This window comes from Dioscorea cayenensis, unplaced genomic scaffold (assembly GCF_009730915.1).
Source record: "Dioscorea cayenensis subsp. rotundata cultivar TDr96_F1 unplaced genomic scaffold, TDr96_F1_v2_PseudoChromosome.rev07_lg8_w22 25.fasta BLBR01002012.1, whole genome shotgun sequence".
NCBI classification, from domain to species: domain Eukaryota; kingdom Viridiplantae; phylum Streptophyta; class Magnoliopsida; order Dioscoreales; family Dioscoreaceae; genus Dioscorea; species Dioscorea cayenensis.
The window spans coordinates 1-26,807 of NW_024088403.1; the positions used below are offsets into that span (position 1 = coordinate 1).

The following is a 26,807-nucleotide window of genomic DNA, read 5'->3' on the forward strand; positions in this document are numbered from 1 at the left end:
AAAGCATGGTAATGCATAATGATTGTGATGAACAAATATTATGCAATTGCGTGAAATTGTCATCTATGTATCATTTTTTTTAGTGGAAATTGCCAAAAAAACCCTTTAAGTTTGTAAAATTGCAAAAAGCAAGATTAGTTTTACGATCACAAAAACACTCGCTTTTTAAAAGTACATGTTTTTCAGACTACGAGCCTATAGCGGATGTGAGCGGAGTGAGTTTCAAATTTTTGGGACGAAAATGCCCTTGCGTGGGGAGTCGTGGTGCTGACCCAGTCTCGGCGTTGAGAGGAAGTGGGGGTTTTCAGTAGGAGTGACAGGAGGCAATTTAGTGGGCCAGTTTAATTGCTTTTTCTCGACTCACGTCTTGACTTTTCCATTTCAGAGTCATCTCGAAAGTTGTCTCTCACGTGAGCCTCTGTAGATGCCATTTCATCGACTTTTTCCCTTTCCATTTGAGTATCTCGAAGGAGAAGTCCATGTGCTAGTTGGCGTTTCATCGAGTTCTGATCTAAAGGTATTGAGTATGGTTTTATGTTAGCATGTACATTCTGAAAGAAAGATTTTTCGGTTTTGTTTTTGTGCTCTATTTTTTTGTTGGAAGATATTGAAGTCTGCGAGGGGATTTCTCGGTGAGGGTTTTTGTTAGTCTGCAGGGGAGATTTCTCGGTTAGGGTTTTGTTTTGTTTTTGCGTTTTCGTATGTATACTGCTATCGAAATAGTTTTTCGATTGTTATGATTTGTGTAATATTTATAATGTACGTTTCAGTTTCGTTTGATATAGTTGCGATTTTCTGAAATGAGGGTTGACGTTTAAGAAATGAGATGTTCTGAGTTTAACATTTGTTGTCTCTGTTTAAAAGTATTCCCGTCTCTACGTTTTAACAAAATGGGTCTCTGTTTAACATTTTATATCTACGTTTAATAAGCGAGAGTTCTAGTTTAAAACCTTATATTAACGCTTAAACTTTTTGATCAAATCTGCGAGGCTTGTGATTATGGCGGTCGACCCTAGTTAATGGGCGTTGCTATTTGGCACGGTTGTGGAGACCTTAGACTGAATTGAAAGTTAACATGACCCCTCGACAGCGGGAGATTATTCGAAGGACCATACTGGCTCGGAAAGCTTTTATTCGAAGAAGAAGAAATGGGTTGGCAGAGTCGTCTTATAAATCTGACGAGGAGTTGATGAGGATCTTCCTCATATGCTATGGACGGGTAAGTGTAGCGTTTTATGATATTGTTTAAAGGGTTTCTTATAGTGTTTAACTATTACCTAATAGTGTTTAATACCATTATGTTATCATTTTAGTTTTCGCCTTTACTGGTTTAATTATATATAATATCATGTAACGATTGATAATATCATTTAAATATTATCGATATGGTCTTCTAATATCCGTTATCGTTTAACCTCGGGACATCGTGTGGAAGAATGATGCTCGGCCTACCACTGTGACAGGGTTATACTATGCCTTGAGGGAAGGAGATGGTCAGCTGATGATGTGATGGGACTGACTTTCAGTGTCACGTAATACAAAAGTCGGCTGACGAGCCATATCCCTTACAAGCGGCAGCCTCCATCATCGGGACCCAGCTTTACTTGTTGTTTATGTCAGCGGGGACGGCGCACATGACCTGATTATGGCTATGATCGGGGATCTTTGTCGCGACCCTGCGTGAAGTTAAGTGTCGTCCTCCGATAATCATGAATGGCCACTTCCATGTACGTCGTCACGGACGATGATAATCAAGAATCTGAGCGTTATTCTTCGTGTCAGAAGTACGATAAGGACAGCGTTGGACATGGTAAGTTCTTTAATTATGTCAGATTAATATCATTTGGTATTTAAATCGGTATTCTAATCTCGACTTGCGTATCTCGACGGTGGAATCTATTCGACCTTTGTGCCGATATGGAGTTAAGCGGTCGGCGGCAACAAAGTACCCGCTACGTCGCAGCACGAAACCCCAGCGCCAAAAACAAGGAAGCGTCGATTCGGCGAAGTCGTCGTCAGCGGTTTATCGAGCAATTCTTTGTGGGGTGAGAAGTTCTGACTACTGCAGACGGGGCGTTCCTTACCTCGGATTACGGTATGTTACCCGCATACTTAAGGAGGGAGGGACGGTAGGCGTCCGTAGCGAAGGGGTCGTCGCTGCGGGTTAAAGTCATTTTTGAATAACATGTCTTGTATATCATTTGATCGATTTTGTTTTCAAATGTAAATCTGGACAAATTCAATTCATTGTTTTTCGTGTTCGAAGAACATGACTTATATCTGTAATGTAAATTTTTGTTTGTTTTGAATTGTAAAGCGGGTTAAATTCCATTCGGGTTTTATTTCATTGTTTAATTTACGTTGTGCTTGTATACGTTTCACTTTCGTTGTTTAAATATAGTATATATCGTTTAAACATCGAGTTTTAAATATTTCAAATTACGGTGTACCCGTTTAAAATAACACTTTCTCTGTTTAAATGAATGCACTTATTGTTTAACTAAATATGGAAAGTTGCCCATCGATACACTGATTGATTCATCGTTTTAAACATCGAGTTGAAATATTTTCAAATTACTGATGTATCCGTTTAAAATAACAATGTCTCCGTGTAAATACATTCAATTAGATTATAAATACACGATGTTTCCACTATAAAGTCGATCGGTTTTATTAACAATGCCCTAGTCGTGACGGTTTCATTGCAAGATCGATCGATTGTGACCGGGATCCTGGCGGTGAGCTGCGATGTAACTTCGCGGACATCAAACAGCTTGCGACTCGATCCTCTTTCGTCTAGGCCGCCCAGTCGCCTTCTAGTCGCGGCGGTCATGAAGCGAAGCTCACGATTTCCGTCTGAGAGGCTGTCGTCATGTAAATAATATGTTATTGTTTAAATTGAATGCTTTTCAGTCGACATCAGCGTTGCTAGATGGGTACCTCACGAGTCATCTGTTTAAACATATTTACGTATTTTTCTTAAACACCGTTGTCGTTGTTTAAAGAGTAACTTGGTATTGTTTAACTTTTTCTATTGTTTACAATGGCGTTTTTTTGTTTCCCACATTGTTTTTACTAGGTCTCATTTAAATTTCGAAGTTCACGATCGAAATATGATTGTTTCGTTTTATTTATAAAATATTTACAACATTTACAACATTTACAAAGATTTACAACATTTCTGACATTTACACGTCGCTCGGACTTTGGACACTCAGCGACTCGACCCTCGTATAGCGAAACAAGTGTCCGTACGTTCGAGATACTCACGCGGTTTGCATAACAAATGCGCATCAACTTGAACCTGCAAAAGCGTCTGACATTAAAAAGGTTAAACAACACACATTCATGAAAAGCGACTATTAATCGATGTGTCAGTGGTAGGACTTAAGCGACGATCACGATAGTTAAACACGAGCATGTGAGGTTATGCTAGCTGGCGTAATTTTTCTTAAGCGTTAACGAGAAAGTCTCGAGTGGTAAATGTCGACCCCGTCTTAAAGGATGTTTAGCGATCTCCCTCCTCACAGAGATCCTCCGCGATCACGCTGATACGTGAAAACTTTCTTTTCATACCCAAGTCGAAATGCTCTCTTAATTGCTTTTCCCGTCGTCCATCTGGAGAATCCTCTGCGTTCGAGGCGATTATGAGAGGACTTGACTTAGGCGAAAAAGATAGTTTAACTAGTTCGGTGATTACGGCTAATTGATTCTCAAGATAAGGGAAAGAAGGCTCACGAAACATCCTTTTCGGATAGAGTGGTTGTCCGTGGGAAGAGGAGGAAGAGGAGGAGGAGGAGGAGGAGGATGATGAGGACGACGAGGGAGTGGTTGTCCAGTGGGGAGGGTTCTTCACAGTTGTTATGGTGTGAAGTCCATGCAAGCGGTGACTCTTACGTGTCCGAGAAAAAGTTAAGCCTTGCGATGGCCGACATTGGTCGTGATGAGCGAGCGGGTGTTCGGAAATTTATGTTACCGTGCGTAGAATTAATCGCGTCATTTAATTCTTACGCTGCGGGATACTCTAATCCTTGCACTGCCACGTGCCACATGCCAGACAATTCGGATCGAAAAGAAAAAGATCGCGTTTCTGCGAGACTTTGAGAATTTACGCGTTTATGAATAGTTATACATGTAAAGATAATGTTAAAGCGGAGATGGGAAGTATTAAAGCGGATATGATAATTATTAAACATATTAGTAAAAATATTTAAGCGGATAATAGCAAGCAGTTAAACATTATTTAAAATATACGAAATAGATAACCATAAGCGAGAAGAACTTTACAGACGAAATGAACTCGTCGTAATTCTCGTTCTTCCTCGTCGTAATACAACTTTACAACCATAAAGCGAGAAGGCGACAATGGCACATGCTCCGCCTCGACAATAAAAATCGACTACGATCTCGTTTGAAGATGAAGTGCGACTGACCAATCCGATGGAAATCAATTTCGTTTTTCGTTCGAGAAACCGATTTATATATTTGGGTATGATAATGAGGAGAACAACAAGATGTAATGTAACTCCTTGCCATTTTCTATCGAAACCAAGCGAAAAGCCCTTGAAAAGGTTGAGCATGATGTGATTTGGCGCTTTTCCTTTCCCACCATTTTCGGGGCCCAAAAATGGGATTTCACAACATGGACCCATTTGAAGTGAGCGGTAGGGGGTAAAGGAAAGTTAAACACTACGGAAGCAAGTGTCCGTGGTGTGTAAAAGTAGGAGGGGGTTTTTGGGAAGTTTTGAAAATTACGAGGGGTGAACAGTAATTTTCCCTTTTTTTTAATAGAATATATAAACCATAATTTATTAAAAAATTTAAAAAAACAAACAAAAAACACTATGAGTGATTGAATTCACCAATAATAGAAGTACAAAGAAACTTTTATAACACGTTTTATATGTATGTTTAGTAAAAAGGCTAACATTTGTATACATATTCATAATTTTTTAAATAGTTGATTATAAATAATTTTTAGCTAAAAATATTGATGATTCATGTGAATTTATACATACATACATACTAAAATGAGTTTTATGACAATATGGTAAATTATATTGTATATAACTTGTGTGTATTTGAGGATAAATTGTTTAGGATTTTTTTTTATATGGATATGTTACTAGTCACATATTTTATTTAGGCCGCAACCATGTATTGTGTCACAAGCCCAATCTTGATTCATATATGTATGTGATATCAACGGTGTACTAAAGAAATCTTAGATTTATAAACAAATGGGCAATCCTTCTTATTAGGTTGATCTTTTGCAATATGAACACAGTATCTTAACAGTTGGTATCAGATCTATTATAGGGGCATTAGAGATGTGAGGGCCTAATCAAAAACCTCTGGGACCAAAAGAATCTTTAAATTGACTGTGACCCTCAACGAGGGTGCCATGAATTGGGTTGGCAGAATCTGTCGCGAACCCATCTAGAATGAATTTAGTTTTTACATCGATTGTATATCAAAAAGTTTTAGAATTATAAGGGATGGACAATCCTTTCTTTCAAACTAGTTTTTTAAAATATAGACTTATCACCAGACAATTGAGAGGTAGTCATTTGTCATTGTGATGGTGGTGTTTAGGATTTTATATATGCGATGAATTTATATTTATTAATAATATTATGATATTATTAAATAATTTATATTTAATAAGAAACAAATCTATTTATAGCCAAGAAAGGCGTTCTATAATTCTTTGGGTGATATAGACTTTACAGTTTACAGTATGTGTGTACAAATGTGTGTGTGTTTTTCTTTTTTACATATTTTTTTAATTAATTAATGATATATATATATATATATATATATATATTAGGAAGAATGCATTGCAGGGTAGTGGAACTTGGAAGTGAGAGAGAAGGATATAAAAAGAGTTATTGGGAAGAGGGCCCACAAAAATGGGACCCGCCAATCAAAAGGTCGGAGAGTAATAATAGAGTCCAGAGAGGGCCATCAACTCCCCATCATACAAACTCCCTTCCGTCCTCTCTGCCCTTATTATTATTATTATTATTATTATTATTATTATGCCATTCTCCTTTTCCCCATTATTATTATTACTATTATTACTGAATTATTTGAATATATTATCGCACATCTCAATCTCTTTCGTCTTGAGCAACATCATAAAAAACACATATGATAAATATGGAGTAAGACTTGTTATAGATATCACTAAATTTAAGTTGCAGTCATTTTTTTTAATAATATAGACTATATATATATATATATATATATTATTTTATCTTAATTATGTATTAGAATGGAATTCAATTTTTAACCTGCTTGTCTATTGAGGTGATGACCATTGTAATCACTTCCGATAGAATTAATTTTTTTTTTAGATTTAAGAAAAATATATTTTTGTAAAGTTAAATTTTTGTATAAAATTAAGTTAAAATAAAAATCTTTACTTGTGTGAGAATGTGAGAATGGATTGAGAATTGAGATTAATATATATATATATATATATAAGAGAGAGAGAGAGAGAGAGAGAGAGAGAGAGAGGTGAAGGAATAAGATGCTGTGTCTTGAGTTCAATCATGGCCGTACAAAGCTTGATTGAAGACTTTACAACGCTCTCTCCATTGGAGCCGTCCACTTGGACACCGTACGAACTAATAACTATATTCATTCTCACCGCTTCTATTGTTTTGTTTTGATTTTTTTATTTTTTTAACAAAGGCTACAATACAAGCTCCAAAAACAACAACAACAGGGAAATATAAAAATATACTAATTATATTAATTTTATAATTTGATGAGTTAACACACAATAATGAAGATTTATCATATATGTATAAGATAATATATCATAGAGCATAACCCAATAATAAATCTTTCATCATTCAATTCTAGATGAGTGAAAAATACGACTTATTATTAGTTACTCCGGTGTGGTTTGTGGGTATTAAGTAACACTTAAGCACTCATAGAAGTCTCACACAAACCAATAAAGAAAAAGCACACAAACAAACACGAGGAGACACACAACGTTAGTAGCTCGGGTTCAAGCGTCCCACTCGCCCTACGTCTGAGGGCCCAGTCGGGAGATAAACAATCCACTAAAATAGGTAAAAAAATAGATGAGTACAAACACTCGTCACTCACACTCTCAACAATAAAGATCACTACTCCTCCTGGGATTGTTTGGTGCTCACACTCTCCTCAAAGAGTCACTCAAGAGTCACACCTACTAATCTACGAGCAAGGTAGCTTTATATGACGCCTCAACGTCCCAAATATAAAGCACATACCTCTTTTAGAATCTCCGCGACTACTAATTTAAAAACCCGCTAGAAATTAGTCATGCAGACTCCCTCAGTTGTAACATGAATTTCACAACGATGACCGACTTGACCGACTGAGTTCAGTTATATCATGCGACGACCTCAAGACCCATCAACCTCCCGGTCATGCTTAGTCCGAGTCGACGCAGCCCAAATCTCCCGATCCCGATCGCGCAACTAGCCTACCTCCTCGGTTCCTCATCACGCAGTCCCCTCGCAGGGCGCGACGTCCCTGTCGTCTTCACGAAACTTGCCAAACTTAGTCTTCGATCTTCCAAGTTTGGTTTTCAAAGATTCTCCAAACTTTATCTTGATTCACCCAAGTTTGGTCCTCAAATCTTGCCTTCGATAGATCTTCGATCAATCAATTCAATCATCGAGGATTCTTCAAATCATATCTTCAATTGGTCTTCATTCACACCATGAATAGATCTTTCTTTTAATTAAGCTCCACCATATTTAGTCTTCAATCAAATCATCTAAATATGGTCTTGATATGATCTTGTCTTCAAAATGTAATCGATTGCTAAAAATAACTCCACCAAGATCTTTAAGATAGCTTCACCATGATCTTGAGATATTTTGGCTCCATGTTAGAGACTTACTAAAAAAATAGCTCCATCAAGATCTTCAAGATGTTTGTCTTTCAGACTCCAAGTCTCCTCGCCATGTCACCATGCTCGCCACATCATCAATTATGCTTTATACCTGGTTGCCACGTCACTCGGTCCAGGTGTCGGATCATGCCAATAATTAAGATTGGCTAGACTAACACTTATTCCAGTTTGCCCTCATAAAAAGATCCACACTATAGCTGAATGAACGGTATCTTAGTGCATATTATATAAACAGTGTTATGGTCCATTACGTAGGATTTTTTTTCAAAGAGAATTCGATATCGAATCTCAAAACCCATGTACAAAAAAGCATAGCCGCTTATTGAGCTTTCGATAATGCTCCACATTTGTGTACATCCCTGATTTTTTTTAAAATATAAGTGTTTATCTTCTATTTGCCAAAAATAAAATAAAATAAAATAAAATAGACCCAATTTGTGATTTTCATCAATAATCATCTTAATATATGGATTGGTTCTTTAGATTTCCACATATACATATACAATAAATATATTAAACATAAAATGAAATATATACTTTAATTTATAATCCATATATGGGAGAATGCGAACTAACATTCCTGTGATGTATATAGTATCTAGTCAATTTTATTTACTATTATTTATTTATTTATTTTTATAAGATGGACAAGTAATCACTCACGCACATACATTAACACTCAACTTACTACTCAATTATTTTACAAGCTGTCTAATCAAAATTTTTATATTATATAAAAAATTAAATTAATTTTTTTTTTAAATTAATTACACTTTAAATTAAAAAAGGTAAGCTGTCGTAACAGAAGGTCCAAACTAGGGGTATTTCCGACAATTCAAGTATTACATAATGGACATTCAAGATGAATCCAAAGGCAAATTTTACGGACAGGTAACTAAGTTTCATATATTCGTTATTACAGTGGTAATGGGACCATGTTGTCTTGGGGACCACCCTAGCAAAGGTTTACATTTGGATTTTTATTGGCTATGGTATAAAGTATAGATCAAATATAATGCCATTATATTTCAGTGCTTGTATAAAATTAAAAACCTTAAGAAACACTAAAGTTTTGTTTAATTCTTAACCTTTATTTTTAAAATTTTAAATTAAGAAAAATTTGAATATCTGATATTTATCTTAAAAAAATAAAATAGTAACTCAACGGATGATGAATGGATGATTTAAAAGTTATTTATAATTTTCTTATTTTTTATAAAATATAAATAAATCATATTATGAATATGTAGAGAAATGAAATTAATATCTCAGTATATTTATATATGCATTATGTGTGAGTTGGAGTTTGAATGTGCTTTTTCAATAAAAACATAGAAACTCTTCGCCGGGACTCAATACAAAGTAGATCAATTAATCATTTTATTTTTTTTAATTTTACACATAAAATTAATAAAAGTATATGTATAAAAGTTAAAAAAGAAAAAATGTGGGACCCATTAAAAAAATAAGGTGAAATGATGCAAGGGGGAGGTGGGCATGGCAACAAGCACATGTGCACATGTGGTCCTTGCATGCCTCATCCTTCCAACTTTCTGTTTCCCTTCCTTTCCCACGTGCCAACCTGCCATTTTGCTTTGGCTCGTGTGCCACCTTCTCTAATTTTATTCTTTTTTTTAATTTTTAATTATTTATTATTTACATGTCACCGTACTAGGTGCATTACGTGATTTCTTGACATTATTTTATTTATTATTTTCACCGTAAAATGTAAGAGAGAATTACTAGCATGCCCATGCAAAAAAGCCAGTACCACATTAAAAATAATGTTTTCTTATCAATATTTACTTCTATATTTGAGTTAAAATTATTTTAATTATTTTAAGAAAATATATTTAATGTTGTTGATTCTTTTCATTTCTCTCAAAATTGATGAGAAGGAAAGAACACATTATTTTTATTTTAATGTTTCATAATTTTTTATATTTAATTTCACATCAAAGTAATCCACAGTAAAAAAAATACTTATTATGATATTTAGTAATAATTAACTATTTTTAAAAGGGTACAAAAACACCCTAAATATAAATACTGAAACTTTAATATTAAATTACAATTTTCAAATCATGCATATCACATGGTCTGTTTATTGAGGAATACAAGGGGAATATTATGACAAACATTTTTATTCATATCTAAATAATATAATTTTTTTTGTTGTATATTTGTATAATATTAGGAAATAAAACAGGGATCTCAGTAATTGTGCTTATAATTGAACCAATAATAGTGATTTTGTTGGTAATTTTTAATCATAAATCTGAATAATAGAGAACACAGGAAAAGAATTAAAAAATTAAATATCAGAATCCATTAAAAGAATTCCATAATAATTAATGAATCACATGAATTAAATCAAAAAATAAAAGCAAGTATGCTGAAAAAGACAGTATGATGAAATAATTAATATTATAAAAAAAACAACCTAAAAAAGTACAACATCCAAATGGATGATTCTTAAGGGGTTTTGTTTCCATAATTGGATCTTCACTATTTAAAAGAGAGCCAAGCTTTCAAGTTTGACAAATCACAATTATTTAGTATTAAGCATCAATCAATCATTTGGTTTTAAGATGTACAATATTATTTTAAAAATGCTTAATTTTAATCCTCTATTGCTTTTTTTAAAAAAAGAATCTTTTATTTCAATAAAATAAAACATTTAAGCAATTTTTTTTTTTTAAAGCAATGAATAAGCTATATCCAATATAAGTAAAAGATATTACAACAATATAGACTAGAGCACATATAAAGAATAATAGACAAAAGACTAACACCCCATTTGACATAGTGCAACTTACATAAAAAATCCTGAACCATTGATGAGACTGAAAAAAAAAAATCACACAAATATATTGACAACAAAGACGTAAAAAAGATAAAATACTACAAAAAATTATATATATCCAAGATGAAAAACCCAGATTATACTCACAAAGAGTAGACAATTTCTAAGCTTTCATTTTTTTACACAATATAAATCACATCTAGCAATTTATAACTAACATGTTGTGCTTAAAAGAATGATATTTCCGTATTGTACTGTCAATTGGTTTCTTTTAATCCCATAAATATATAAAACAATAATTTAATATACACCACCAAAACAAAAATATTAAATACATATAGAATAATTTAATCTTATTTCTAATCACAAAAATTTTTTAAAACATATATATAACTGTTTTTCTCTTAACATAAAACTAAATACGACATTGAAACCCCAAAAATAGAAGAGTTAATATCTCATTCTTCACTTAAGTGAAAGGCTTAGGGTTTCATGTCTTGTCCATATATATTTCTTAAAAAAAATAAAAAGAAATATGATAATGAAAAAAAATAAAGATGTATATTAGTATATGACTTTGGAAAACCTTGCGTTGCGCAGGTGTAATTTCTTCCATTCTACAACTTGTGTGATGTGTCACGCAAATGTTGAGACCGCAGACCACCTTCTCATTCATTGTCCAATGGCTTTGCATATTTGGAATTATTTCGGGCATCTTTTTGAGGCACGACGTATTCCGATGTCTCTTAAGGACCTTTGGGGGGGGACTGGAGGAGAATTTTGCCTAAATCCCTTAAATCTTTCTGGGATCTACTTGTGAGAGCAATCACGTGGAACATTTTGCTTGAAAGAAATGCACGCATGTTTAATTATGCTTGTCTTTCTTCTGATTCCATCATTTTAAAGATTGTTCGAATGTTAATTGTGTGGTTAACTGCAGCCTCCGCCTCAAGAAAGCGGCTAGAACAACCGACGTTGAAGATCAAAAAGGAGTTTGGAGTTTCTCTCCGCTAAAGAGGTGGTGCCTGATGCACCACAGTCGAGTTCCCCTCGCTCGCCCGAGATTTAGATTTGTATTTCTCTCCCCCTAAGGGTTTTTTCCTTTAGGGGATTTCCCGTCGCTGTGTTTTCTCTGCTTACATTGTTTGGTCTTACCACTCCCTGGCGAGTCTGCTTTTTATGTGAGCCTTGGGCTCTTGGGCTTTGACTCTCGCATTGCTCTTTCTTCTTTTTAATGAACGTGGTTTATCCACTTTTTTTTTTTAAAAAAAAGTACATGTATATATATATATATATATGAGTTTTAAAAGAGCATATTTACATACATAATAATTAATTAGGTTTATTCTTCACTCAATCACCCAAAAGAAAAGTTGAATACCCTAAAGAGGACCAATTCACACACACACATGTTTTCCCCACCACCCAAAAAAATAAAAATAAAAATAAATAAATAAATGATGAAATAGAAGGGGTCCTGTGGGACTACGAAGAGCATCAATCCACACACATCACATGTATGGGTCTATGGCATTAGAGTTTGGCCTTGGGATTCCCTTTCATCTCTTTGTTCCCTTCTATTTGCCTAACCACATGTGAAAACTCCTAACCATTCACACCTTTACCCCTTCTTTTGTATTAATTTTATTTTGTCTTTTTACCATTTTCTTTTTCTCTTTCTTTGACCAACCCTCCCAATTCATATAAATCTAGTATTTGCCTTTCACATTTGAGACAAATGGAATTGGGTTGTTAATTTCTATCAAATAACATCACAATTTATTTGTACTTATGTCTTCCCATTTGTTATTTCTTGCTAGCTTTTCATTTTATTTTATTTTTAAAAATATATACTAATGTACGATTTTGGTTTTAAGAGGTATTTTACCTTGATGGGAGAGTTTTTTAAGAGGTATTTTATTATGTGCATACTTTCACGTCTAATAGGTTTTTTTGTTTTTTTATTATATTTAGTTTGTTTATCTTTATATTTATGTATACTTTTTGTACTTCAGTCTTTAATAAATTTATAATTTATCTATTTTTTAAAAAACATTTCACATAGCGAAAACAAATAAAAAAAAAACAAGAAGAAATTTGTTTTTTGGATTTTTATTTTATTTTTTGCATGTTTGTGTTCTGGTTGATTTAGTTTAATTTTATAAATAATTGAGTGAGAAGGAACATTAAATGGCTTGGAAAATGCATGTATATATGCAAATTAAGTTTTTTTGGAGAGTTAGCTGGGTGTTGTCAAACCTACCAAACTAATACTTTGGATGTTATAGTTTGATATTCATCACAGTTTTATAATTATTAAATTATATTAAACTTAGACGAAACAAAAATGCATGCAATTTGGTTTTGGAGTTTCTCCTAAAGTCAGTTTTCAAACATCTCAATTTGGTCTGTATGACTACCATGATGTTCAGATTGTAATATATATATATATGAATTTATTCATATTTTTGAAACTAATTAATGATGAGGTGAATATTTAAAAGCTTACTATGGTTGTTGCCACGTTGGTCCATAAGGAAAATATTTTTTTTAAAATTTGATTTTTTTTTTTAATGGAGTATAAGCAAGCTGCCCTTGTTATAGCTTGTACGCAAAACGGTAAATTTTTCACCGTTTTGCTTATATTGGTAATTTATTAATTACATATTTATGTAATTAAATAAAATATATGCAATATTTTTTTTAAAAAAAAACCTATAACTTATCATGTCAGCATGAAACTTATTATTTTACTATCTTTTCCATCTCTATCATCTCCTCATGGTTGTGTCTTCTTTCTTCACATCTTTTTCTTTATTTCTTCTCCTCTTTCTTCCTTGTTTTACCCATCATTTTGAGATAAAAAGGTGAAGGAGAAGAAGGAAAGCAAAGGAGATAGAGAATGGAGAAAAAGACCATATGTTTATGTATATATATATATATATATATATATAGATGGAGATGGAGGTGAAAGAGAAGAACTAGGTGGAGATTAATTGGAGAGGAGGCCATGCCATGGATGGAGATAAAGGTGGAAGAGGATAAAAGGAAAGAAAAATAAGTGGAGAATTGGGATGAAGGTATAGAATAAGTAGAAAGTATAAAGGGATAAAAATTATGAAAAGAAAACCATGGATAGAGATGAAAGTGGGGGAGAAAAAGAAAGAGAAAGTGACAGAGATGGAGATGGAGAAGAAAAAAAATTTAAAATTTAAAATTAAAATATATATATATATATATATATATATAAGGTTTTCATGTTGACACATGGCACATTATAAGTATAGAGTTAATGAAAAAAAATTAAATATTTAATTTTTTTAAATTCACTTGATAATGCCACGTGGACTCAACATGTCAACAGCCACATAAGTGTGTGATATCCACTTTATCATTAATTAATTTTACAAAATATAAATACATGAATGTACCTTCTTTATATGGGTTCTATGTCAAGAATGCATGATCAAAGTGAACTTTTTATAGGTATAAGTACAAGAGTAATAAGGCACTTTTTTAAAAATATCTGGATTAAAGTGCACTTAAGACTAAAAATTATATAAAAGCAATTATTTTTTTTGTCCACTGTTTGATCCAAAAATATAATGAAAATTATGAGTTTGAGAGATACAGGTGTGTTTAGTCTTTATAAAAACTTTAAGTTAACTTCTGTTTTCAAATTATTTAATAAACTATGCTCTTTTAACAACCATAATAGCTCATATATTTATATAAATAATTATGTGTTTTTTGCTATGATTTTTAATGAAATCACCTATTCCTATTTGACACAGATTAAAAAAATTAATTAAAATTAATTATAAATTTAAAATTTATAAAAATTACATTAATTTTTAAATATAATTTATTGAAAATTGTAGAAATATATTATATATGAAGGATGAAATTTAAAAAATAATATTTACAAATTTTGAAATGAACAAATAAAAAAAATAAAAAAAAGATAAATGAAAAAATAATAAAACCGCTAAGAGTAGTTTTTAATAAAAAAAATATTGTATAGCCGAGTGAAGCCGAGCCGAGCCGGTAGAAGCCAAAACGCATGAGAATCTAGTGGGTCATCTCCAGCAATGCAGGAAGCCAAGTCCATTATGCAGAGAAAGAAGAGAGAGAAAGAGTGTGGTTGACCCTGTGATAGAGGACTACGTAGGACGCGTGGCAGTCGCACGTGCGATGATAGTGAAGGATGGAGAAGAGAAAAGAAAAGAAAAAGAAGTGGGCACGAGGCGAACGATGATTGGATGAAAGCATGGACTCGGCTTTTAATGACTGAGCCAAAAGCCGACAGAACAAGCCTGACTCTCTCTGTTCTCAAGATTGGTGTCTCTTCTTTATTTATTTTTATTTTATTTTATTTTTGCATTAAAATATAATAATTTGTATAAAAATTCCAAAATAATTAATATAGTAACATCCAAATCATTTATTTATTTATTTTTACCGAATTACATTGATTCTATTAAATACAGTAATAATAATCAATCTCTAATTCTGGGTGTGAGATTACAGCACAAATTTGATGTTATCGGGTGAGTATGTATGAGTTAAACGATGAATTTTTAGTATGTGTGCATATTTTTAACTATATTGTATTTGTTATATTTCAATAATATATATATATATTAAAAATATATATAAATAAAATTCGAAGCAGGCGAATAGATAAGGGTAAGGGTAATATTATATTAAAATGAGTGGCATCTGAGAACAGTGTGGGTAGAAAAAGGCACCACGGATCTGGTGTTCATCATCATGATGATCATGTCCCTTCTGTTTTTTTCATGCCCTCAATGTGTTCGTTGTTTTGCGTGAATGAATGACCCAAAGCTGCTGCTGGCGCTGGCGCTGGCGCTGGTGCTGGTGCTGGTGCTTATGCTCAGCATCTGAAAAGAAGAGAGAGATGAGAAACCGTTGGCAAATGAGATGGGGACATAAGAGTCAATGATTGCCGCCTTCTCTTTCTGGGAACTCGCCTTAATAATAAATAATTAATATAAGCTTTTGAGGAATTTTTTAACCATGGTCTGAGTTCATGATGATAAAGTTAGGAGGGAATTTGATTGAAAGGATTGGAGTGTTCTCTTGGTCAAATCATCCAACACGCCTTGTGCCCATCTCAATAATTAATCTCTCTCTTTCTCTCTGTTTTTATATATATATACATATGTATATATTTATTTTTAACTATCTATAGTATATTGTTTGGGGAAATAATAATGAAATTAAATATCATTTTTAAAAATCATTCAGTTCAGTCAAAGATAAAATTCCTATTAAATTGTAATCATAAAGAGAGAAAAAAAAAGAGTACACATCTTTTGTTCATATCTTTGAAGATGGACAACCAAAAATGGTCTGAATACCTTTCTTTCTTCTCATGCTAAGCCACACATGCAGAAAAAGGCGGAAAAAAATAAAATAATAATAATAATTAGTAGTTTAAGAAGCAAGACATTGATGAGCATGGTCACACATTTAGTTGGTGATAAGATACACAAATAAATAAAAATGTACATAATCTCATGCCGGGAAATCGAATCCTGTAAGGAATTAATACCCTTCAACCATTCCAAAGGAATGACTGTTTTTTGTTCCAGGCTTTGTAATCACCTCCACAAGTAGTTGCAACTGCCTGCCCCCACATTACTCACCCAAACATAAAGCATGATACCATTGCCTGCTGTATCTGCTCACCTTCAGATTGAGATTTTCGACTTTTTCGTCTTTCAATACCTATCTCTAATTAATCTTCACAAATGCCCACCCACCGATAATCTAGATCGAATAAAAACAGAAGAAGTAACTCATTTCCTTGAGAGTCAAAGTTAAATTGGAATAGAAATTAAAGAGGTAGTTAGGAATGATACTGACAGCACAAATGGTGATATTAGAGGAAACCCGGACACAGGAAAATTTCTCTCTCATAGATTTATAGCCACCATTCTTGAAGTTTTGCTTGACAAGCCGGATTATCTGCCTGCCACCAAAGATAAAGATCAAGTTAAAGACTACCATAAGGAGAATGGAATGGGACCAGTAAGCGGTAACCATGAAAATGATCTATGAAAACAACCAATTTAAAGTTCAATTTGGGGAATCGGCTGGAATTATTAGGTGCAAGTAACATCGCTCATTAATCTTCATGCCATATTGTTTGAAGGTCTAATAGTGGACCACAATTACTGCTAGACTTGGTAGCATGTGGCACCCCAACTATGATGAGCTTATGTAACTATATATTTGGCATCAAGGAGACTTACAAAAGATATGAAGGGGACCGGACATTGAGAGTACAACCAAAGCCTCTGACCAACCAGGCAATGGGAAATGGAAGTACAAAGAGGAGGCGGCCCAAGAAAATGAATCTAAATAATGTCTAGGTATTACAAGAATCACACCTGCCTGATGACACACACATCTGTCAAAGAGTAGCTTTTATTTAGTCTATTTGCTGCAAGCCAACATGAAGAAATAAATAACAAGGCCATATGAATTTAAAAGGGTCGACCAATAAACTAAGACAGCAGAGAGGATAAAGAAAAAAGTAACCAAATTATAAAGATGTATGGAACTCCAAATATAGATGAAAAAATGATATTTCAATTGATGCCATTATTTATCCATGAGCACACATCAATTCAAGCGTCTTGTTGCTGATTCAGCTTATGGTTGACTGATGGTTAAGTTGCAGGCTGAACATAATTGTCTCTTGGAGTGTGAATTTATCATAATAACCATGTTTTTTCAGACACTGACCACGCAGTTCATACTGACCAAAGAATTGACAGAACCAAACTTCCACTCTCCTTCCAAATCAAATAAGAATTGATTTATTAATTACACAGGGAATCATCCATATCTATCCAGGTTGTCTTTCAATTTTTAAAAAAAGATTATCCAATAGTTCTCTGATGGAAACATCAATGCCTTGAATTATTCAAGAACTGATTAAAACTTAAAGTTTGTATGGTAAGACCAAAAAAACTACACCAATGGTATAAGAATGGAGGTCTGAAAGCTCTTTGCATATTTCAAAATCTGAAAGCCTCACAGTAAATTATCAATTATCTATTGGTGCAATATACAAAGTATTGTTGGGATGTCTTTGCCACTAATGGCCAAATTAGCAAGAACATAGACGGCAATCAACTATAACATTCACTGGAGTAAAATATTCAACATCATTTTAATTCTTTTACGTATATTCCCAAACCTAAAATTTTTTTAACGCCAATCTACCAACGAAATCAAAATCAAGAAACAAACAAAAGCATATAGTGTTCAATTTATGAATCATCACACCAAGTTATTGGGATTTTAAATTGATTAACTTGGTTGAAAGGGCACATACTTATGCACACCTGCGGAAATTCTTTACCTTTTAGAATTTCTAGAGTCGTATCGTAAGCTGGTGTTTCCATGTCTCACAAATTTATCACCAGCTATTAAGATCAAACACAAAATACTTGCAAAATAATGAAAATGTTCAATGTGTAAAACATAACGGCAATCTCTAAAATGCTAACTTCTTATTCTGTGAAATATCTGTCCATCACTGCATCACGTATCTTTTATAGATCACACCTCTAGGTTAGGAAAAATGTCCAGCTTATGATTTGCAGGGAATCATTGAAGACTACCCATAGTAATGTAACTTTTTCACTTCAAAATACAAATGCAGCATTGCTATAAAAATGGTTTGGAGAGCTACCTGCCACTTAAACTAAAATTTGGTTAACGTGCCGTACAAAAACACAAATCAACTACAAAGCAGTTTAACAATGTTCGGCAAAAAAAAAAAATCTAAAATTTATTTACGTTTTGAAGAATCAAAGACAGGATGAAGAAATATAACAATCATCTAATAAGCCTAGGCCAACAAAAATTGACATGATTTAATAAAAAATGCATTAAATCCTTTTCTAATTGACCACCCAAATGATTATCTCTTGTAACATGTAAAAGTGAAATCATGTTAACAATAATATTCATAGCCATGTTATAAATAGCCTTCAGTTCTGCAATTATGTAGCATACATGTTAAGTAAATATTTAGCTTATTTCAGACGCAGTGTAACTAAAGTGGAAAAGTTCTTGTGTGGTTGCAAAAATTGCTGTACACACTACAGTGACAACATAAATAGTAGAATAAAAGAAAGATATTTTATTAGCTTTTAAAGCAAGGCCGTGTATAAGAGGCATCTATTCATCTTACGGCAAACAACGCAAATATGAGGCTGAAATTTAATACTGCAAGATAGGGATTACCATCAACAGTACATGACAACCAGATAGAGACAAAGATATTCAATTATAAAAGTTTAAACAAAAGGAGGAATCAAAAGTAAGATGCTTAGAGAAGATTAAATGCAACAAGAAAAACAGGCGCTTATTACAATAGAAACTTTCTTGTGGCCCATGCTCAGAAAACAACACAATTAGAGGTGGAGTGTTCTTTCAACCATGGTAATAAGACCGCAACAAGTTTGAGCACAGAAGAGGAGATCAAATTGCAAAATCAAAGTATTTTTGACATCTTCAAAATTACACTATTTAAATCAAAAGAATTGTGAAAGACTCCACATGTGATTCTATTGGGACTAAATACCATCCCAAGCTTGAGTAATTAAAAAGGTTACAGGTTGCCGGCAAGGGGATACTGCAGATAAAGCAGTCATGATCAACGATATTACAATTCAACATAGAGATGACTTTTCCTCAGTCCTCAAGTCAAGGATTTTTGACAAAAACACAACGTGAAGAAGACCTTCATATTGGCAGGTTCTGCTCTTCTCATTGGTCACTAGCTTCTACCACTGTTACTCCCCTCACGCAATATAATTAACTTACATGCAATATTAAAGTTCAAAAATCAACATCATGTCCATAATATACGTGATCAAGTCATTGCTGGAAATTTTTCAATGGAAAGGAACAGAACAACTAACTACTCTTGAAAATTGCAACTATTCCACAAAAAATTAACCCTTCAATTCACTAATACTGAGGATTCTATTGCAATGGGCCATAATCTAGAACCCAAATTCCAAGGAACAACAGTGTTATTGTAATAAAAAATCAGTCAACAGTGCTCTTTCAAGTAATGAGACCACTCATCACCAATCAAAAATAAAGATCCATGATCTAACATCTGAGTGGTTGTTATAGGGAAAAAAAATCCTGCAAACTAGGAAAAGTGTCACTTCTTGTTTTTCTCTGTGAGAAATGGATAAGTGTCAACTTCAAGCACGCAAGAAGGGTTTCCATATTTTACTAGTATAAGATAGATTAATTTGCTACATTATATTGGTTTGTTACCATTAATGATTGTCTTAATTCAGCATGACATTCACCAGACGCTACTATTCTATCATATTGCAAATATCTTAATATACTTTTAATAAAAACACTATAGCGAACAGTAAATACAGCAGGCTAATGCATTAAATAAGTAGTTATTGGTCTCTTAAAAAGTGAAAGAAGATATGTACGCCATAAATTTGGACTTCTTTTATATCCAACTTGCAGGTCCAGACGTCCACTTTTTGATTGAACAATTCGGAAACTTAAACCCCTCAGGGACATGTTTGAGAGAGCAAGGGAACACCTAAAAAAAAAAAAAAAATTGTATTGTATAAACAGAGAAGGTAACAAGCTAAAAGAACAATTTTTACTCATTGGAGAAGGACAGTGCTAGGGAAAACTTGGACTATAGCCAGCTTTCCCTTTAGGTCAAAACAAACAGCACGCCTAAAGCCTATCAATGGAGACTTCAAACTACAGTAAAAACACATGGGAAAAGACCCAGTGAAAACAATCAATATAGCGCCTACGAAGTCAGATGATTGCGTATTCACACAATGGTGATAAGAAAATCGAATTGACCAGAAGAAATGAGCAAAATTCTAAATTTTATCAAAAACTCCAATAGACGTAACCCTAATAAACTCTAGCAACATTGCATTGCATCCCATTGCATCAAATGAATAAGATCAAAGAGGAAGAACACACGATTAGAAAGAAATAAAGAAAGAAACACATGATAGAACACGTACACAATAGTAAAAGGGGACAATCGAGCTCACAACTGCAGCCATGGAGACGATCATCTTCTAGGTGTACTCATCCTGCATCACTGCGAGCTCTCGCTCAAGCGGGAACGACGACACCGCTTGCGGATCCACGGCGAAGGGGAGCTGGGGCACTGGAGGTGCGGTTTGAAGTACGAACCTCGAGGAGTTGCTGTTCTAATAAACTATTTTTAAATAATAATGTGTTTTTTTTTTAATTTAAATGTATATTTTTAATTTCCAATTTCTCTAGCAATGGTTTATATTATACTGCAACAAGCTTTCTCAATTATATATTTTAGTTAATTCAAAATATATTTTCTAATAAAAGTTGGGAATTCTTTTACATATTTAAAATTTTATTTCGGGGTTTACGCGCCCATTTTGCGCCCATTTCAATATATAGAACTCCGTCTCAAAAAAAAGTGTATATATATATATATACCTATATAATTATTTATATTTATACATTAAAAGGAAAGAGTATATATATTTTAAAATATGTAAATGATGCTACGAAACTATTAATTAATTTAATAATTTAATACAATGATTTATGTATATCAACTTTGAAGGTCATACTTAGAGAGAAACATTTTTGGCGCACACACACAAACACACAGTCATTTTCACTGGAAATACATTATCAAACCAAGTCTAAACACCAAAATTTACTCACGTGGAGTCTTAAGATACATAGAATAAGAATGCAAGGCAGGTAAATTAGCAAACCAATTTACTCATCCTACATGGTTATGAAAGGTAATTAGCCATAAACACGCTCTGCTCTACAAGGACGGCTGTGAAATTTCTTATAATAAACTTAAAAAGAATGCAAAGAGTACCAAAACAAGCTTCATGATAGAATTAAGTATGATGGTCTTCAAGATCTTGGACTGGTCACTGAGCTGCACTGATCCAGATCTAGTTTGCTTCTGGTTTTCTTCATCCTGGCTTTGACCCTTGATTTTGCCATCAGGGTCTGGACAGTGTTCACAAAGTTGCCTACCGCCATCAAGATTAGCAAGATTCCACAAAATATTACCTGCGAAAGATGATTGAATACTAGATGTTCAGTATACATGTCATTTGCAGCAGATGAATCATATCGGAAGTATTAAAGGAGATGTTAATGATAATTGAAATCTTGCCTGCCACTCGGAAACAACACCGACCAAAGCAATACGAAGTAGTAACATTCCGACGAAGGCTTCAAATCCCTGCAACCAGAAGTTTCAACTATCAAAAGCAGTGAAACACAAAACACTGATGAGGACTGGATTTTGTTTTACAACAGGTTGTTTGAGACCTCAATGGTTGCAGTATTCATTAAAACAAAAGGCCGAGTTTGTCTGGCACTTCAATCAAATTGTGGCAATTTGATTTTGTTAGTATTAATGTGCAGAAGAAACTGCCTTGGAAAAGGAATGTGGTACCAATTACGTGTTGAAATGCCTGCCAAAATTCTTCATATGGGAATGAAGTAGAGAGACAAGTGTATGCACCTGCAAAATGAAAAGGATGGGGTACAGCAGCCAAAGCTGACCTTCTACACCAGCAGTCTCCCCCCACACAACATCCATCCTCTTTGCCTGTAAATAACTCAAATATTTCAAGCATAATTAATCTAAGAAAAAAAAGTCCAATGGTACTATCTCAAGACTACCAATCAACATTGAATATACAAGTAGGAAATTAATTCTAAACCTGATAATTTCATGACATGAGCATTTAATACAAAGGCTCGCACAAAACATTTAAGGCATTTGCGAGACATACATCAACCTGTTAAATCTTACCTTTCCCAAAGCAATGCGAGTATATAGCCTTTGGCGTTGATATCTATTTTGCAGAAGCATCGCAACACCTTGCATCATTGCCCATGCCAAAAACAGTTGCACACCCCTCTGTGTTCTCGATTTAGTTCAGAATACAACATATCATTATTAGAACTAAGAAATTAGATGCCGGTACCTGTTTTTGGGTACAATCAGGTTGTCCTTTTATCTCCCATGAAAGACTAACCAGGGCCATCAACATTGCACAATAATGATGGTATATCCACCTGCAGAGCAAGCAGATTCTCCTTAATAACACAGGTGTTTCAAAGGAAGAAATTTCAGGGCAAATTGCTACTTTAGCTAGCCCACTTCCCTTCTTCATGTTTCCACTTTCCCAATAATTATTTAAGAAAAAAATACAGACAACAGTTACAGCGTGTAGTTCAGAATTCAGCTTACTACTTACCAAAACAAAACAAAAAAACACTTCTTAGGCTTGGGTTTGGGTTACGGTTCATCTTAGTTTAGATGTTGTTAGGTAAAAAACTGATATTAGAAAACTGATCTGTGAAGACGCCCAACATTTTACAAACATGATCTCTAATTGTGACCAAGTATCTTTTCAAGGCCGGGATTCATGTTGCACACACTCACACACACACACACACACACACACACAAGGGTACTGTATGAACTTGATGTACTGTTAATGCAAAGGAAACCATTTTAAACTAAAGCCTATTCTCATTAAAATAATACATCATATATAACTAATGGGACAATCCTATTGCTGGACAACTGCAACGAATATTCCCTTAATGTGGTTTCTCAACGCATGTAATAATTCAACAAAAAAAAGGCATATATGATTTCCTGTACTAAATTAATTACAAAAAAATACACAAGTAACACATCCCTTGTAGAGTATATGAGCTTCCAAGTAACTGAAAATGTATGCAAACCCACCCACAATGAAACCCCAGATAATCTCAAGTTTACAAGAAATAATTTTTTCCCCCATTAGAAGCAAAGACCATTAAGATAACAAAACAGCAAAATATAATAAAATGATGCCATAAAGGAGATTGTACTACCATGGCCGAATATCACTTCCATTTACTCTCAAAATGTTCTCTCTCAAAGCTAAACATGTGTATAAAAATAGGAGCCAGGCCTGCAAAATAATAATAATATTAAATAAAAAAGAAGTAACACAGAGCTTTTCAGACTAAAGTAGTTTCATAAAATCACAAACTGATGATACGACTAGGTCGCATCACAAAATTGAGGCGACAGTAAATTTTCACCTGGTATAGTTGAACTGGCAATGCTGGGAAGCATCCATCCCAGATCCAAGATCTCAAAAGAAGCAGAATGGATGGAAAAAGAAGAAACAGAAAAGCAGTTCTGTCCTGTACAAGCAAAACATAAAACTATCAAATACACTGTTTGAGAAAACACTATCTTCCCCAGGCAAAGACAGGAAACAAAATGTACTATGCCTTGTTCAGAAAACTGTTGGCATTGTTCTTTTTCTTCATTAGAAATATAATAGTTAAGCATGAATAACTATGATATACATAGTATAGCATACGAATGAAGCTTTTTCATGTTGAACAAGCTACAAGACAAATGTTCTTGCATGGGAAGCAATAGATTTCAAAGAAGTGTTTTGCACAATAAGGGGATGTACAGATAGGGAATAAGGTGGTGGGAAAAGATGAGTATTCCAGGATTTAGAGACAAACAAGAATAGGTCATTCCTCATAATAAGAAGGAATAGACTCTTAGCGCTTATTTCTACAATATTTGGTTCTTAATTCAGAACTAAAAGAATAATCATGAAAAAACTTAATCCAAAATAAGCTAATATCAACCCACTGGTATTATCTTACCCAGAAATAAGAACCAAACACTTGGAATAGCTTATTTCTTCTTAAGTCAATCAAAACTTGTTCAATATCTAAACATCCCCTTGGAATCATTAGTAACCTTCAATTACATGCAAATAATTTGCACATTCAAAATGCATTCGTGAGGCGCATCTCAAGAGCAAAACCAAAAGAAATGCAACTGATGGACAAGGGAACCAGCATGACAGGTAGGGGATCAGACTATAAAAATAAACTAGCAATGTAATAGACATGATGGACTATGGCCAAACATAAAGTTGATAACCCAATGTTACATACCTTCAATAAAAGAAATTACTCATCCAATAAGCTTCAGCAGAAGAAACATGTTCTATCTATCAGTTAACTAGGTAAGTTTTTCATAGTTCTATTCACAGCACTTTGGCAATTGGCAGTGTTTGGATGGAAAGGAAAGGTGTGGCTTAAGACTAATGTCAAAGTTGATTTGTTTTCTTCTCTTATTCCTTTATGGTGTATGGATAAAGTAAAAGAATAAGGCATTTTAAACCACAAAAGAAAAATTAAGTAAGTTGGAATTAGAAATATGTGTTTCACTGTTTATTCTTGGATTATGAACCTTATTCCATCTATTATTTTCCATCCAAAAACTGTATCTTGTTTTATTTAAGAAATTGTTTTATACTTTCTGAAAGGCATTTTAGCTTGGGCCACATATATTAGATAAACCAACTTCAACAGCAAACTACCCGGAAGACACCAATAAATTTTGTAATATAATCAAGATATTTAATTAATGAAAGAAAATCAATAAGTAGTTTGGACTTCTAAGCGCTCCACAAGCCCAATGAAGCATGATCAAGATATACAATATAACACACCAAAATGACTAGAAATCTTCAACCAAACTACAAATTCACAAATATCACATCGAAAAAAGATTTTTTTTTTTTTTTTTTCTTTAAGTAACAATTAAATGTAGAGGAAAAATACATACTCTGTAATTGTTGTACTCCTCTTTAACTTTCAGTTGAACCTCTTTCCTCGTTGCTCGCACATTAACAGGCCCCAGAAACATCTTCAAAAATCTACCTGAGATCAGCTAGCAATATGTAAAGATATAAAACACCAAAACAACAACATTGGCAATTCAACAAGCGCCACAGGCACACACCATGAACTTTGCTAGGGAGAAGCGACGCAACATCTCCATCCGAAACCACGCATCTCGCACGGTACAATTCCTCATCGATCTAAACAAACAAACGAAAAATCAACACCCGATTCACAACAACAACAACAACAAAAGGATCTCATTCGACCCAGCGATCGTTCACCTTCTCCGCAAGCTTGGGATCAAGGGCGCGATTCCGGGAGGCGGAATCAAAGGCGGACTGGAGTTTCCGGAGGTCAGAGTCAAGCGAAAGGGCGCGCTGGCGAAGAGCCTGCTCCTCGTTCCAGGTGCGGGATATGTGGCTTGTCGCCGACTCCTGCAGCTCGCGTGCGAGATCCACAAGGCGTGATGCCTCATCGAGGAAGTTCCTTCCGGTGTCTCCGTCGTTCTCCGGCGGCGAGTCTCCCATGGATCTCCGGTGCTTGGCTGGTGATGGCGTTGGAGAGATGAATCTCTTCTCTGTATATATATATATATATATATCCAAGTATCACATTCAGGTTATCTTTTCTCAGTCACAAGTGCTCTTTTCAAGGTTGTTTTTACAGATAGCCCCTTAACTTTTCTCTTATTTATTTTTGGAAAAAACTACTTAACAAATCAATAAGTCAAATGTTTTGTTAACCAAATGTGAATTTTCTTCTTTATTGTTGGGATTAACTGTTTAATTTCATTATTTTATAGGATGTAGTCTTTTATTAAATTCGTCATCCGTTCAGTTCGTTGAAAGGAGTTGAACTGGATACTTATTATTTCATTATTAAAGTTTAAAATAATCATTTTTTTATTTAATTAAAAATGGGTTGCTTGAAATTATACAATAGAAAATATTTTGTTTTTAGTGAATTTATTCTGAAAATGAAATACCCGAATTAATCCCTCTACTTTTCTCTCTCTTTATTCAGAAATGCTCCCAACTAGTCTCTCTACTCTTAAAAATGGATCCACTTAGTCCGCTTGAAAATGACCCAATTAGTCTCTGTATTTTTAAGAATAGAGAGACTATTTGAAAAGAGATTAAAAGTAGAGGGACTAAGTGGATCCATTTTCAAGATAAGAAGGACTAGATAAAGAGTATTTATGAGTAAAAAACCAAAACGAAAGAGAGAGAAAAGTAAATGGACTAATTTCGGATATTATACCATTCTCAAATTGAAGTGTGA

General features: G+C 33.7%; 1 protein-coding gene and 2 long non-coding RNA genes across 3 annotated transcripts; all 3 read right to left on the reverse strand.

The window, feature by feature from the left end:
- Positions 1 to 16,162: 16,162 nt before the first annotated feature.
- On the reverse strand, positions 16,163 to 16,713 carry LOC120257322. The gene is made up of 2 exons (XR_005535641.1): positions 16,620 to 16,713; positions 16,163 to 16,523 (listed from the first exon to the last, which is right to left on the reverse strand). It is a non-coding gene; the product is annotated as an uncharacterized LOC120257322 (long non-coding RNA).
- Positions 16,714 to 20,239: 3,526 nt separating this feature from the next.
- Positions 20,240 to 21,066, reverse strand: LOC120257317. The gene is made up of 2 exons (XR_005535640.1): positions 20,804 to 21,066; positions 20,240 to 20,355 (listed from the first exon to the last, which is right to left on the reverse strand). It is a non-coding gene; the product is annotated as an uncharacterized LOC120257317 (long non-coding RNA).
- A 378-nt stretch (positions 21,067 to 21,444) lies between these two features.
- On the reverse strand, positions 21,445 to 26,105 carry LOC120257316 (transmembrane protein 120 homolog). Its single transcript, XM_039264810.1, has 10 exons — positions 25,808 to 26,105; positions 25,645 to 25,723; positions 25,468 to 25,562; positions 23,907 to 24,011; positions 23,694 to 23,773; positions 22,793 to 22,883; positions 22,618 to 22,725; positions 22,324 to 22,410; positions 21,970 to 22,038; positions 21,445 to 21,863 (listed from the first exon to the last, which is right to left on the reverse strand). Exons 1-10 carry the CDS (start codon positions 26,051 to 26,053, stop codon positions 21,702 to 21,704), a joined length of 1,122 nt encoding a protein of 373 aa, XP_039120744.1. The 5' UTR covers positions 26,054 to 26,105; the 3' UTR covers positions 21,445 to 21,701.
- Between the last annotated feature and the right edge of the window lie 702 nt (positions 26,106 to 26,807).